The sequence below is a fragment of the Nannospalax galili genome, unplaced genomic scaffold (assembly GCF_000622305.1).
Source record: "Nannospalax galili isolate Female #2095 unplaced genomic scaffold, S.galili_v1.0 scaffold886, whole genome shotgun sequence".
NCBI lineage: Eukaryota > Metazoa > Chordata > Mammalia > Rodentia > Spalacidae > Nannospalax > Nannospalax galili.
This window is the reverse complement of record NW_008355971.1, coordinates 1,711,156-1,724,995: the sequence shown is the minus strand read 5'-3', so window position 1 is coordinate 1,724,995 and position 13,840 is coordinate 1,711,156. Positions and strand designations below refer to the sequence as shown.

General features: G+C 53.6%; 1 protein-coding gene across 5 annotated transcripts in view; it reads right to left on the bottom strand.

Annotated features, from left to right (window-relative positions):
- Positions 1-13,840, bottom strand: part of Actn4 (actinin alpha 4) — a 69,523-nt gene continuing 55,683 nt past the window's right edge. For 2 of the 5 annotated variants that reach the window (XM_008853923.2, XM_008853922.2), the window contains exons 9-21: positions 13,728-13,820; positions 12,129-12,359; positions 11,172-11,319; positions 7,762-7,912; positions 5,344-5,452; positions 5,026-5,166; positions 4,773-4,955; positions 4,551-4,685; positions 3,456-3,635; positions 2,585-2,731; positions 1,528-1,593; positions 894-1,052; positions 623-781 (exon numbers count right to left, since the gene is read on the bottom strand). In XM_008853923.2, the coding sequence (XP_008852145.1) occupies positions 623-781; positions 894-1,052; positions 1,528-1,593; positions 2,585-2,731; positions 3,456-3,635; positions 4,551-4,685; positions 4,773-4,955; positions 5,026-5,166; positions 5,344-5,452; positions 7,762-7,912; positions 11,172-11,319; positions 12,129-12,359; positions 13,728-13,820 (1,902 nt within the window). Of the gene's footprint in view, positions 782-893; positions 1,053-1,527; positions 1,594-1,870; positions 1,952-2,584; positions 2,732-3,455; positions 3,636-4,550; positions 4,686-4,772; positions 4,956-5,025; positions 5,167-5,343; positions 5,453-7,761; positions 7,913-11,171; positions 11,320-12,128; positions 12,360-13,727; positions 13,821-13,840 lie in introns of all 5 variants that reach the window. The other 3 variants (XM_008853924.3, XM_008853920.2, XM_008853921.3) reach the window with 3 other exon arrangements.

Below are 13,840 nucleotides of genomic sequence, written 5' to 3'. Positions count from 1 at the left end.
AGATTTTTGTTTCTATTGTTTCTTGTTTCTGTTTTTGTTGGTTTTGGTCCTAAGAAAATCTGAGACCCAGAGTCCAGGCAAAAACAAGGGCAGGTGGGCTGGGGGCTGGGCTGCCCCACTCATTCCTCCGAGACAGAGACAGGGGTGATGGTAGGGTCCTCTGCTCCTGGCACTCACAAAAGGGGCAAGGAGGGTGGGAAGAGGGAGCTGGTGGGGTCTGGTCCAGGGGATCTGGGGCGCCCTCTGCTGGACTCTGCGGGGCGGTTCCTGGACAAGGCACATGGGGCTTTGGCCTGGATGTGGGAGGTCCTAAAGGGACCTCAGGGCAAAAGAGGGGACCTGGGTTTGGAGGGATGTCCCCAGGGCACAGAAGTAGCCTGGGGGTCCACTGTCCCCTCATATAGATTAAAAACCCACAAAACGTCATATATATGTAGCAAACCAGTGCTGATCCCCAAGCCTCCCTTCCCTACCAGATGGGGAGAGGGGCCCCTCTCCAGTCCCTCCCTGCCCGCCCCCCAAGAAGGACCAGAGTGCTTTGCATAGATACAGAGTCAGGGTCGGGGCAGGGCTCCTCAGCCCCTCCGGGAGGCCAAGGAGTATGGTTAAGGGGTCTGGAACCTCACAGGTCACTTTCTCCATAGAGTGCCGTGGAGAAGGACTTGTAGTCAAGGGCTCCGGGCACAGCGTCAGGACCCTGGTAGGGTGCCATGCGGGCGATGCAGTACTCAGCCTGGTCAGGGGGCAACTCTCTCCGCAGCTCCTCGGCAGTGATGAAATTCTGGGGGTATAGTGCAGGACTTTGAGCCACCCCATCCAACCCACTTGATCTGGGTCCCCAGTGCCGGTTGAGCTTCAGAACAGCTCTGGTGCTTCTTCGTGCTCTGGCTTACCTTGTCCCCTGCCAGGACCTTGAAAGAGGCAATGACCTGGTCTGCTGTGTCTGTGTCTGTGGTCTCCCTTGACATGAAGTCGATGAAAGCTTGGAAGGTCACAAGGCCGCTGTGGTTGGGGTCGACCACACTCATGATACGGTTGAACTCAGCATCGCCCTGTGAGGTGGGGTGGCATGGGGACACAGCACTTAGTAGGGCAGGGGCAGCAGGGCTGGCTGCAGATTCAGTTTCAGGAAAAGAGAAAGGTCAGGTCATCAGTCTGCCCACCACAGCGTAGCCAGGCAGCACCCAGCCTATCCTCCACCCATGGTCTCGGGAAGCAGGGAGTTGGGTCCACTGTCCCAACCCTGGCTTAGGTTAGCTCTGGAGGATGGGGAAAAAGAGGAGAAACAGAAAGAGAAGGAGAAAGTGGGAGGATTGCCCTTTGAATACTTGTAAAAAGAGGGGCTTAGGGAGGAACCCAGTCTGCAGGTGCAGCAGAAGTCAGGCAAGGCCAGGCTGCACTGGCAGGTGGGGGAGTGTCCCCAGGAGGATGTGGAAGCTCAGGAAGCTCAGAAGGCTGTAAGGGGCTGGGGGAGGAGCAGAGGCAGGAGGAGGAGGAGCAGAGGCTAGGAAGGCAGAGGCTGCATACCAGGCTGTATCCTGTGGAGATAAGCAGGGCCCTGAAGTCGTCGGAGTCCATGCTGCCTGTCTGCTTCTGCTCCCAGGACGTAGCATAGCAGAGGCCAGGCCCAGAGTAGGCAAGAAGGCGGGCCATTTGCACAGCGGACAGGACAGTGGAGGGAGCAGGGAGACAAAGGAGGCCCCGAGAGACCAGGTAAGGGGAAGGTGTCCAGAGAAACACGAGGAAGGAGACAAGAGAGCCAGGGAAACAGCACACAGTGGCAGGGGTGGAGTGGTGAGAGGGAAGGGAGGAGAGAGAAAGAGAAGAGTGGTTAATACCACGGTCTGCCAGGGCTCCGGGGTGTGCGTACCTGCCGGTCGTTCTCCACGTCGTAGCCCAGGCTGATGAGGCAGGCCTTGAACTCCTCAGGCCCCAGTGCCCCGCCATGGTCCTGCCGGGGGCCATCGAAGGCAGGCGTGCAGGGGTAATGCAGAGACCAGACCACAGAGGCGGGAGGGGGCCAGGCCACATGCAGTGGGCGGGGGAGGAGGACACATGGGGAAGGGAAATACACAGTTAGAGGCGACGTAGACAAGGTGGTGGCCAGGGACAGGTAAGGCTGTCAGGGACCCCCCCAGGGCTTCAGTGAGCTGCACTGAGGACCGAGTGAAGGGCTCACAGATGGAAGGGGACCTCTCTCTGCCTTCACAACACGTGCAGGAGATGGGGCATGAGGGGTTGCACGCTGGTACCCACAGAAGCTAAGCTCTACTGGATTAGCAGGTTGTCTGGAGACAAAGTCAAATTCAACACTCAGAACCTCCAAAAGGGTTCTGAATTTTAAAAACATGGTGCATATGGGGACCAGAGTCTTGGGACCTCTGCCCCAGATGGCCTTGTATGTATATACCCTATGCCCTGTCAATGGCTGGGATCTTGCCCTCCCTGTGGACAGTGGCTGATAGAACAACAGATGGATGCAAAGATGGAGGGGTAGGATAGGACGTGACAATCGGAAGTGTCTGATGACAATGGGGATCGAAGAGGCCACGCTACGCCAGCATGAGGGGCAGGAGAAGCTTACCTTGTCGAAGTGGTTAAAGGACGCCCGGAACTCTTGCATCTGCTCCTGGCTGATGCCCTTGGCATCTCTCGTGAGGATCTGGTTCTCCACCTCGTTGATGGTGCGGGCAATGGTGGTGAGCAGCTGTTCCCAGCCCACACGGATGTGCTGGGGAAGGGAGAGGCCATGACTGGGGGCTGGGTGGCTGTCCTCACCAGGTCAGGTCTGGGGGAGAAGGGGCCCCCCCACATGACATTCTCACACTCTTCTATACACCCTATCTACTGACAGGGTTCACGGGATCATGGCACCCTCTGGCTGCCTTCATCACCTGGTTCACCTGGTTCATGTGGCAGAGGAAAAAGGGCCCGAGATGCTGGAGCCACATGCCAGTTTTTCAGAGGTGCAGTCACTCCTCAACAACTGGCCCTCTGATGGTGGTCTGTGGTACTGTGGGTTGGCACAGTGAAATGCCATTTCAAGTTCCCCAGACCCTGGCACATTAAGCCCCTCACTCTGGTGGGTGCCCTAGCACGTGGCCAGGGCTTGCAGTTCAAGCAAGGCTGGAATTGCTGAGGCCACAGGTAATGGCTCTTTCAGGTGGCAGGGGAAGCCTGTGGCAAGATGGGCGATGTCAGGATTAATGTGAGAATGAAACTTGGGAAAATCACATTTTAAAATGTCTTTTGTTTTACTTAGAAAACAAAACCCAACTTTTTGGTGTCTTAGATAGGGTCTCCATATATAGCCCAGGCTGGCCTAAAATTCCTTCTGCCTCTGTTTCCAAGTGCTGGGATTCTGATCACACCCAGCATTTCAGTCATTTTTATGTGGTTCTAAAAAAAGGCACTGAAGCAAGCGTCTAAAATCGCCTGGACAATGGGGAGAGTACCTCCATGGTGTAGTTGGTGTGCTTGTTGTCGAAGATCAGGGCCTCCTGGATGAGCTGGTGCTGCTGCTCCAACAGGTCCAAGTTGGGCTTATAGTCTACAATGCTACGCTCATACTGCTTGAGGTGGCTCAGCTGGTCCTCCAGGGTCCCGTTCATCTCAATTGAGATGCGCCCGATCTCCTGCAGGGAGGAAGAACGCCAGAAGTAACACTAGCCTGGAGCTACTGTCCCTCAAACCCTGATATGGAAGGCCTGCTGCTCTCACCTCACTTTTTTGTGGTAATAGGGAGTCTTTTCACAGTTAACTCCAGCTAAGCCCCCTGCACCCTTGACATCTCTATGAGGTCCTGCACTGTGACAAGCTGACTATAGATGTGGAAAGGGAGGCTCAGGGAGGCCAAGCCAAGTATCTTGGGCAACTGTATTTATCCTTTGAGGGTTTACACTTTCACCCTAGGCTTAAACTTCCAGCCAACTCTTTAAAAACAAAAAAACAAAAGCAAAGAAGAACAAGGTATCTTGGGCCTGTGTGCCCATGGTTCCCACTGCTGCAGGCTGTGGAGCCAGAGCCAACTCTTACTTTGACTTGAGGCCCCTGCAGTCCTCAATGTTAGCTGAGACAAAATGAGGCCTCTCACTGCCACACGGCACAGAGAACATTTGGTAAGGATAGAATTGCCATCAGCTGTCCTACAAAAACCCTCCTGTCCTGTCGGGAGGGTCCCTAGGGGCCCTGTTGCTCACAGCTATGTTGTAGCCCTCACAAAGAGCCCTGGGAAAAGCATTTGTTGTGGGAATGAAGTCTCTACCTCCAGGTTCAGATCAGTCAAGGCTCAAAGCAGCATCAGGTTGCCCCTCAGCCAGCTTTCCACCTGCCTGACACTGCCATTTTCATTTTCATCTGCACAGTCCTTAGGTCAGCAGGGCTTCCACCAAGAAGATATGCTAGGACCACCTCTGCTGTGCCTCAAAGTCTACAGTCCAGAGATGGGGGGGACCATGAGACCTCCTGCCCAGGAGAATCCATCTGGAGCTCTCTCAGCAGATAGGCATCCTGGGTTCAGTGTCTGCAGGGAGGCTATGGGGAAGCCTCACCTCCATCTTGGTCTGGATCCAGGGCCCCACTACATTGGCCTGGCTGGCAAACTGGCGGCGGAGATGCTCGTTGGACTGCTGCTTGCTCTGCTCCTCCAGGAGCGCATGGTCTCGCTTTGGTACCAGCTGCTGCACCTGTGGGGACATGCAGCAGCAGAGGTCAGGTGGCTGCTCTCCTACCTGCATAGTCTAGCTCTTGCAGCCCAGGGGGGCCTGGCCTACCTTTTCCCACTTGGAGTTGATGATTTGGGGGGTAACGGTGGTGTAGGGGTTGCTGCCTGACAGCTTGATGTGATTGCTCTCAGCGATCCTCTGGGCCTCCTTGTGGATGGCCAGGATGGCCTCACGTTCCCTGTCGGCGTCTGGCAGGGTAGACTTGAACTGGTCATGGGCTGAGATCAGGCCCTAGAGGAGGAAAGGGAGTGAGGGGTGCAACCTGGCTCTCTTGGGGTCCCCTAGGTGGGGTGGGGCGGACCTCGATCTCCTCAATGGTATGAACAATGAACATGTCCTGTAGGTCCTCCATGGCACTCTCCATCCAGTTGTTGAAGGGTGCGGCCCGCTTGGCATACTCCAGGTGCAGCTGGTCGATGGTCTCCAACTGCTTCTCTGTTTTCTATAGTGTGGAGAGACAGAGAGTAGAGAAGGCAGGTCAGCTGGTGAGCAGGGAGGCATCCAAGGAACTCTGAAGGTACATTTCCAGAAGCAGCCCACAGATCCAGCCACCCTACATAGCCCCAGCACCCCGAGGACACAGAGGCCCAGGCTCCCTGGTGACCATGCCACTCTTTACCTCCAAGGCTTCTCTGCGACTGTGGGTCAGAGAGCCCAAGGTGTCCCACTGGTCACAGATCTTCTGGCACCTTGTGTTGACACTGTGGGAGTCATAGTAGTCCAGCTCGCTGTGGACCAAGCAGACAGCAGTGAGAACCAGCAGGCGGGCAATGTCTAGGCCCCACACAGGCCCTGATGCCAGATGACAGTGCTGAGAGGCAGCCTCTGCTCTGCCTGGAGTGGGCAGGGATGAGGAGCTGAGTTTCCTTTTGCTGTGAGCTATGGACCCTTCAACCAGGCTTGGTATCCTGGCTGCTTGTGTGTGTGTACAGATATGTATGCAGTTGTCCAGAGGCTGGAGGTCAACAATGGTGTCGTCTGCAGTCATTCTCCATCTTTTTTGGGAGGAGATAGGGTCTCACTATGTATGGCTGGCTTAAAACTTACTATGTAGATCAGGCTGGCCTGGAACTCAAAGAGATTCACCTGTCTTTGCTTCCTCACTGCTGGGATTAAAGGTGTGTGCCCCAATACCCAGCTCCATCTTAAGAAAAAAAATTTTTTTAAAAAAATCTTATGTATATGAGTGTTTGCCTACATGTATGTTAAGTGTACCACATGTGTGCCTGGTGTACAAGGCCTGAAGTGGGCACTGGCTTCTCTTAGACTGGAGCTACAACTGTGATATCATGTAGGTGCTGGGAACCTGGGTCTTCCATGAGAGTACCAAGTACTCTTAACTGCTGAGCCATCTCTTCAGTCCCTCACCTTATCTTTTAAAACATTTATTATTTATTTGTTTTTTTGTCTTTTTGAGACAGGGTCTCCTTGTAGCCCCAGATGGCCTGGAACTCACTATGTAGACCACGCTAGCCTTGAACTCACAGAGATCCACCTGTCTCTGCCTCCAAAAGAGTGCTAGGATTAAAGGTGTGTGCCACCAAGCTGGCAAAAACATTTATTATTATCATTGTGTGAGAGCATGCATGCCCATATAAGGATATGGATATTGGTGTGGAGGTCAGAGGACAACTTTCAGGATTGGGTTCTTGCTTTTCACATCTTGTCGAAGTTTCTGTTGCTGTGTGTGAATTCTGGGCCAGCTGGCCTGAGACCTTTTGTGTGATAGGAGTGCTGGGATGATTACACCACATCCAGCTTCGTGTGGGTTCCAAAGATCAAACACGCTGTCAGGCTTTTGTGGCAAGTGCTTTTACCACTGAGCAATCTCACTGGCTCTCTCCACCTTATTTTTTGAGACAATGTCTCTCACTGAACCTGGAGCTCACTGATTCAGCATGACTGGCTGGTCAGAAGCCCCAGGTACACTGTCTCCACCTCCCCAATGCTGGGATTTTAGACACCTAGTCAACCTCCCTTTTTTTTCCTCCAGGGCCATGTCTAGAACACTCTTTCTGGGGCCACCTGACTCTGGCTCAGGGGAATGGCTTTCATGTGGCTGGGACTCAGTGTCTGAAGAGCAGGCTAACCTAGCACTCACTCCAAGTCCGCTTCAGGGGCACCCCAGTCAGCTGGGGGCCCCACCCCTATAACTTATGTGAAAGTGCCTGTGGCCTTGCTCTCTTTGGTTTGGACAAGCAGGTCTCTGGGGCTGACCCAGTGGTGGGAACAAGGGCTTGTGGTTCCCAGTATTGACGGCTCCATACTACTCTGCCTCTAGTGAGCAAATGGGAACTTTACAGCCCCCAGTAGTGAGAGGGGAGTGAGCCAGCCCTGCTCCTATGGGGCTCCCCTGGCACTGGGGCTGGGAGACCTTGAAGAACTGCAGAACTTTGGGGATGACTGCTGGGTGGGAATGGCTGCAGAAAGAGCTCCAGTCAAGGATCCTATTTTTGAGCAGACGGCTATTTTGGGAGCTCCTCCAAGGCCTGAGGATTTTTCCATGAAGTAATGGGTCAGGCCTCCCACTCCCAGAGCCCTCCTTGCTGCTGGCCACTGTGCTGGTGGAATAAGGACCCCATTCACTAGCTCCTGAGGTGCAGTGTACTAACTGTGTGCACAAGTTTATCTGACTGGGGTGGTGGGGAAGGGAGGGACAACCCAGAGGCTTGGAAGCCCTTACAATAAGTGTATTCTGAGCAGGAGGGAAGGGTAGGGCAGAACAATGGGCTTACTGTGCATGCTTTTCTCAGGGAGGAATGGTTGGCCCAGAGGCTCTAAGTAGCCCTCCCTATCAGGGGCTGGAGGCCTACAGGCAGTGGCAGGCAGGAGCAAGGGACCCCAGGACCCCCTAAAAGTCTGAGATTGAGGACAAGCAGCGAGAGGCCTCCCCTCCACTGAATAACCTAAGTCCTTTATGCTCTTCCCTGCTGTTAAGATGGGCAGAAGGTGTCATCCTGTGAGGCCCTCCTTGTCTGGAAAAAGGGGTGGAGAGTTGGGGACAGAATTCAGCCTTGGGTCCCAGGTGTGCACATACTTGAGCTCCTGGGCAATCGCAGCAATCTGCTCCACACGGTCTTGGTGCGCAGCCAGGTCGCTTTCGAAGGCCTCGTGTTTGCGAATCAGAGCTTTGATGTCTGACAGAGTGGCTGTCTCATAGTCCCGGTGCTTCAGCATGGCCTCCTTCCCTGGGGGTGGGGGGCAGAGAGGCATGTGGACAATGGCACAGCAGTCATGGAAGTATCTCAGGGAGAAAATATCTTTCATCCATCCACAAAGCCTAGAAACCTCTAGAACCTTCTTCCTTAACCCCCGAGGATCTCTATGCCCATCTATGTCCTATACAGGCCTAGGAGATACTCTACGGACCTGAGACAGATGTCCAAACTCATCTCCTGTACTCTAAATGGCATCTCTTACTGGTAGGAGACCAAAGGCTAGGATGGCTGGCACCATGTCAAGAAAGTTACAAGATGTATATGAGGAGGGTGGTGACTGGGAGAAGACCCTGGGCTTGCAGCCAGGCCTAGCAATATCAGGAAAGGAACAACAGCGGAGTCTGGGTTCTTCCAGGAGCCTTGGGGCTGTGGCTGTGCCAGCTCTTTGGGGCCCGCTCTCCGGGGTAATGGTCCTATCCCTGTCTTAGCACCGCACCCACTGTCTCATGGCTTTCTCTACACAATGGGTGGGGCCACCCAGACCCTTTGAAGGAAGGAACACTGTTATTAGTCCTGGAGCCGGGCTAATTATACACCCCAGAACAAAAGCTCAAGCAGCCCTGCAAGTAAGTTAAGGGACTGCAGAGAATGGAGGGGAAATGCCAGCCTGGGAAGTTAGTCAGGACCCCTGCTTCTTCCTCGAGAGGGTCCCTGGGCCCTTCCCTGGAGTAGCAGCTCTGGTACCCTCCTCAGCTCTTCCTTAAAGTACCTGACAAAGAGTTGGCACTGCTTGCCCAGTACTTCATCTGAAAAATGGGGTCAGCAACAACACCTCCATGGCCTTGAGCCATTCTGAATTTCAGTGAGGTAATGGTTAAGAACGGCCGGAGCTAGTGCTACCCCATCTCAGCCACTCCCAGCCCAGGGCCTGGCACCAACAGGCAGAAGTGGGCCTGTCACCCCTGCCCCAGGCAGGAGGCTTAACCACAAGGCAAGCTTGCAATTCTTTTCTCCAAAATGCTTTCTCCCAAGGGTGGGAACCAGAAATAGCAGGCTATACTCAGGCCTCAGCAGAGTTTTAGCAGGGAGCTGTTAAGTGTGTTCTATAGGGCAGCCACAGGCAGTCAAGACCCTGGGAAAAGCATCCACGTGGGCCCCTAGCCTCATGGGATGGTGTACACTCAGACCAGCCCTGAGCCCCTCCTCCAGGGCCAGGGCTACAGAAACTGTGTCCTAGCAGTGTAGAGGGGCTGCAAAGACAGTCACAATCTGTGACTTAGAACAGGCTGAGGCTGGGGACTCAGAGTAGGCAGGCCTGGGGCTAGAAGGAGGAGGGGCAGGGTTGTGTGGAGGTGTAAACCAGATGCTGCCAGGCCTGACTTCTAAAACCCTGCCCCCACCTGCCCACTAGCATTCCTCGGGAAGGAGCCCTGAGGGGCCACCATGACCAGTCTCAGAGAACCAGTTGCACAGGGTCTCTTGGAGCCTAGGCTGGGCACTGAAGAACTCTCAGACAGGAAAGCCACAGGGCAGCCCTAGAGGATGAGCTGGCAAGACACCCCCAATGAAAAATGACATCAGGAGATAGTCTAAGTGTGGGGCACTGGTGCTATGACACCCCTTATATACTCAGGGATCCCCTCATAAGAAAAATGCAAATATATGCTTGTGTGAGTACTCCTTGGACACAGTCTCACCTACTTGGGAAACTACTGTGAGAGGGTCTAGCACTTGCTATGTAGACCAGGCTGGCCTTGAACTCAGAGATCTGCCTGCTTCTGTCTGCCTCCCAAGTGCTGGGACTAAAGGCATGCACCACCATGCCCAGCTTTATTGTTTGGTTTTGCTGAGACAGGATTTCACACTGTAATCCAGGATATTCTGGAACTCACTATGTAGCTCAGGCTGACCTTGAATTTATAGCAATTCTCCTGCCTCAGTTTCCCAAGTACTGAGATTAAAGGCATGAGTCGCCATGTGTGTCTAGAGTCCTGTGTTGAAGGAATGGGTGAATGAATTAACAAATTAACTCAACGGCGGCCTCCATTTCCTCCAAGATGGTGTCACAGCCAGCATACATTCCTCCAGGGGACACCATTTCTAAGGTAGAGAAAGGTGCCTATACCCAGCCTGGTCTAACTGCCTTGCCTCACCATGCACTGTCCCCGCTGCATTTTTTTCCGTGTCAGAGAAGGGATTAGTGGGTTGCCCTAGACAACAGCAGGACTGAGCTAATGTGAGAGCAGGAGCTGGGCCTCAGCCAGGGACAGGAGTGGGGTGGGCACAATCTGTGTGGGCTATGCAGCTGCCCACAGTGCCCACAGGGGGGATCTCAGCATTGGGCTATGTACAGCCGGGGCTGTGAGACCACACAGCTGGGGCTGGATGAGGCCCTAAAAGCTTGCTGGAGACTCACAACAGACAGCCACTGGGTGGGAGTGATGGAAACCACACTGAGTCAGCAAGGAAATGCAAATCAGGAGGGTGACGGCATGGGGATGGACACGACACACGACACAGAGAAGTGGGAGCCCACAGGCAGAAGGGAGGGTCTTCAGGAGGGCTCCCTTCCCTGCCACTCCAGAACCAGAGATTGAACCAAAGGCTCCACTGGGTGACCCGCCTGAGGGTGGATCTTTAGCTTTCCACTGGTAGTGTTCAAGGGGGCTTTCAGCCCCTGGGAATCTGGAATCTCAACCATGGAGTGGGTCGGACTAAGGGCCAGGCAGCTACAAGGCTGCCGAGAAGAAGGCAAGGCTGTCCTTTGAGCAAAGCTCCCACAGAGGGCCAGGCCACTGGCAAGAAGGCTCTGTGACAGGCGAGAGGTGAGCTCAGAGTGGTGACTGGGAGTCAGGGAACACCATCTTCAGGTCAGCCAGTGGAACCAGGAGGCAGATTCCTATTCTGGCATTGAATGAGCAAGCTGGAGACACAGCTGGGCCTCTGCGGTGTGACCTGCACAGGCACAGAGGGTGTGGGAAAGGGCAAGCAGGCGGGCTGAATCTGGGATTGGGAATTGTTTTGGTAGGAGTGTGCAGGTGCAGGGAAAGGTGTTGGCTGTGCTCCTGGAATGCACAGAAAAGGGCTCACCTGTAAGCCATCTCAGGGCAGAGCAAACTGGGCATAAGGGGGATCTAGCCTAAAGGGTGACCTGCTCCTGACAGCTGCGTGAACCCAGAGTAACATTTCTACAGTCAGGAAAAGGACCTGGTAGGCAGACCCCACAGGCAGGGTCTGTGTGCGCACATGCACCTGAAGCTGACGACACAACAAGGGAGCAGGACCATACCATCGGTCCAAGCCTCATGGATTGAAGCCTTCTGCCGGAACTTCTCTGCCAGGTGGTCCAGTCGCTCCAGTCTGCGGATCTCATTCAGCAGCCATTCCTCATAGCCCTTCTCGGCCTGCTCCAGGTGCTGCCAGCCATTGTTGATGTCCTATGGGACAGGAGAGGGAGGGTAGCAAGCTAGCCACAGTGCCGGAGTTCTACCTGACTCTGCCTTGCCTGCTCTATGTCCACATGGACACATGGACATGGGCGGGCGGGGACACACACGCACGCACGCACACACACACACACAGTCTTTTCTTCCTTTTTTAGATATTTTTCCTGGTTTTTGTTGTTATCTTTTTTTAAGATTATTTTTTTATGTGTGTGTGTGTGTGTGTGTGTGTGTGCGCGCGCACCACATGTGTGCAGGTGCCTGTGGAAGCCAGAAGATGGTGTTAAGATTCTCTGGAGCCACCCAGTTGTGAGCCACCAGATATGGATCCTGGGAACCAAACTCAGGTTCTCTGCAAGAGTAGCAACCCCTCTTAATGCTGAACGGTGTCTTCAGCCTCCACATGCACTGATTCTTCTGGACTGAATGAATGTAAACATTCAGTGGGAGGGTGGGTAGGTGGCTGGACAGATAGATGGCACCACTGAAACTATGGGAGCCAGAGGTGACACCCAGAACACAACATCCCTCCCCTTATAAAGATCCCCAAGTGCTTGCTAACCCTGCAGCCCTGGCAGAGCAGGGGTCCGGATTCAAACGATCCATGCACAGTATAGTATGGTTGGGGGTAATATCTTGGGAGAAGAGTGGGGGAATTCGTTAAGTGTGAAGCATACCCTCACCCATCCCTGCCTCCAAAGACTAAGTGTTCTGGGTAAGATGATTGATGTTAGCCAAGAAATAGGCCCAACAGTGGTTGGGGAGGTGATGCTCCTGGGCACCACTGAACAGGTGGCACTCACCGAGACCATCCTGCCCTCAGAGGGCATGAAGGCAGGCCGGTTGCTAAGGCGGAGCTTGGTCTGCAGAGTATTGAAGTTGATTTCCAGCTGGCACTTCTCCTGCACCTTGGGTGGCTTGTGCACACGCCGGTAGTCTCGGAAATCCTCCAACTTCTGCTGCATCTCCTGGATGGTCTTCTGTGGCACTCGGTCCTCCAGCCATGGGATGGTGCGCCGGATCCACTCCAGAAGCTGTGGGCCCACAGGAAGTCATGGTGGCCATTGCAGGGGCTGCTCAGAGTGCTGACAGGGCCTACCCCCAGCTTACAGGCACCCAGGATGTGGACTTTCAGGTTCCCCATTTTCAGGGCCTTCCCTGCTCCCAAATCCAAATTCTTGATCCCTATTAGAACCCCACAGCACAGAATTCTGGGATTTGTGACGCTCCTGGAAGCACTGTGCTGTCCTCTACACTTCCTGTTCATGTCTTTACCCTCAGTTTTCTGTGCCCAGATCTAAATGGGTGGCTCAAATCTACTGTCCCTGCCTAGAAAATTCCTTTCCACACTGTCACAGTCTGTCACATGGCTATTGGCCTTACTGGGCTCTATTCTGAGATTCTTGTTCTGCTTGGATTTAGTAACCAATAGTGACACAAGGGGAGGAATGTGCCTGCATCATTTGGGTGGCCAGTGACTGCCCAAAGCCCAGGACCTAAAAAAGTAGAAAACTGAAAAAATACATGTATAAGCTACTCTGATCTTTGATGGGGTAAGGAAGAGTACAAATAAGCCAACAGACTGGGTGTTCTGGAACAATTCTAAGAGAGTGAAGTCAGTTATTACTAGCACAGATATGCTCAGAAGTGGATCCCAAGGGCATGATCTTTGCCTGGCCTTGGGGTCAGGAATGATGGACACCGCGGCAGCTTTGCTGTTCTTTCAGTGCTAATGGAATCTAGAGCCTTAGGCATAGCAGGCAAGAGTATTGGCACCAAGCTACATCCTAGCCCAAGCCACATTCTAGCCCTAGCTCTGCCTTTCTAAAATCCTTAACTGGAAGAAAGGAAAAGTTGGCTATTCAATAATTTCCAAATTTTCTTAGTCCATGCAATCCTAAAGCCTGGGGTGAGGATGTGGCTCGGTGATAGTGCTTCCTGAGCACCCACAAGGTCTTATCAATACCCAGTACCTCAAAAAAACAAAATAGAAGACCTTGATGCTCAGCATCTAGGAACCAGTGGTTCTAGGAACATAGGATTGGTCTTTGTAAGTTAAAAGGGAACATCTTGATAGGAGCCCATGTTCAGGACTCAAGAGACTGGCTGGCAAGATGAATTGCCTCTCTGATGCTCAGCCTTCTGAAGTCAAACACACACAAACTGGGTCAAACTCCCTGGTATCTAAACTCATTATCTTTTCTAGAAGGTCTCACAGCCACACTTGCTTTCATAGCACACTGACCCTTGGTAACAAGAAGCATCCATGTAATCTTAGTATTTGGGAGGGAGAAAGAGGAGAATCCGAAATTCAAGGCAAGCCTAGGTGGCCAGACCCTACTGGGCCTGCCCCCACCACGGGCATGGCCTATCTTCAGCTCTGGTTAGGGGAGAGCACTCACATCGCTGGCCAGGCGCTCGTAATCTTCCATCAGGTGCTCATTCTCTTGGTTCACAGCCAGCACCTTGCAGATGCGGTTGGCAGCAGTCTCAGCCTGAGTGGGGAAGCACACAA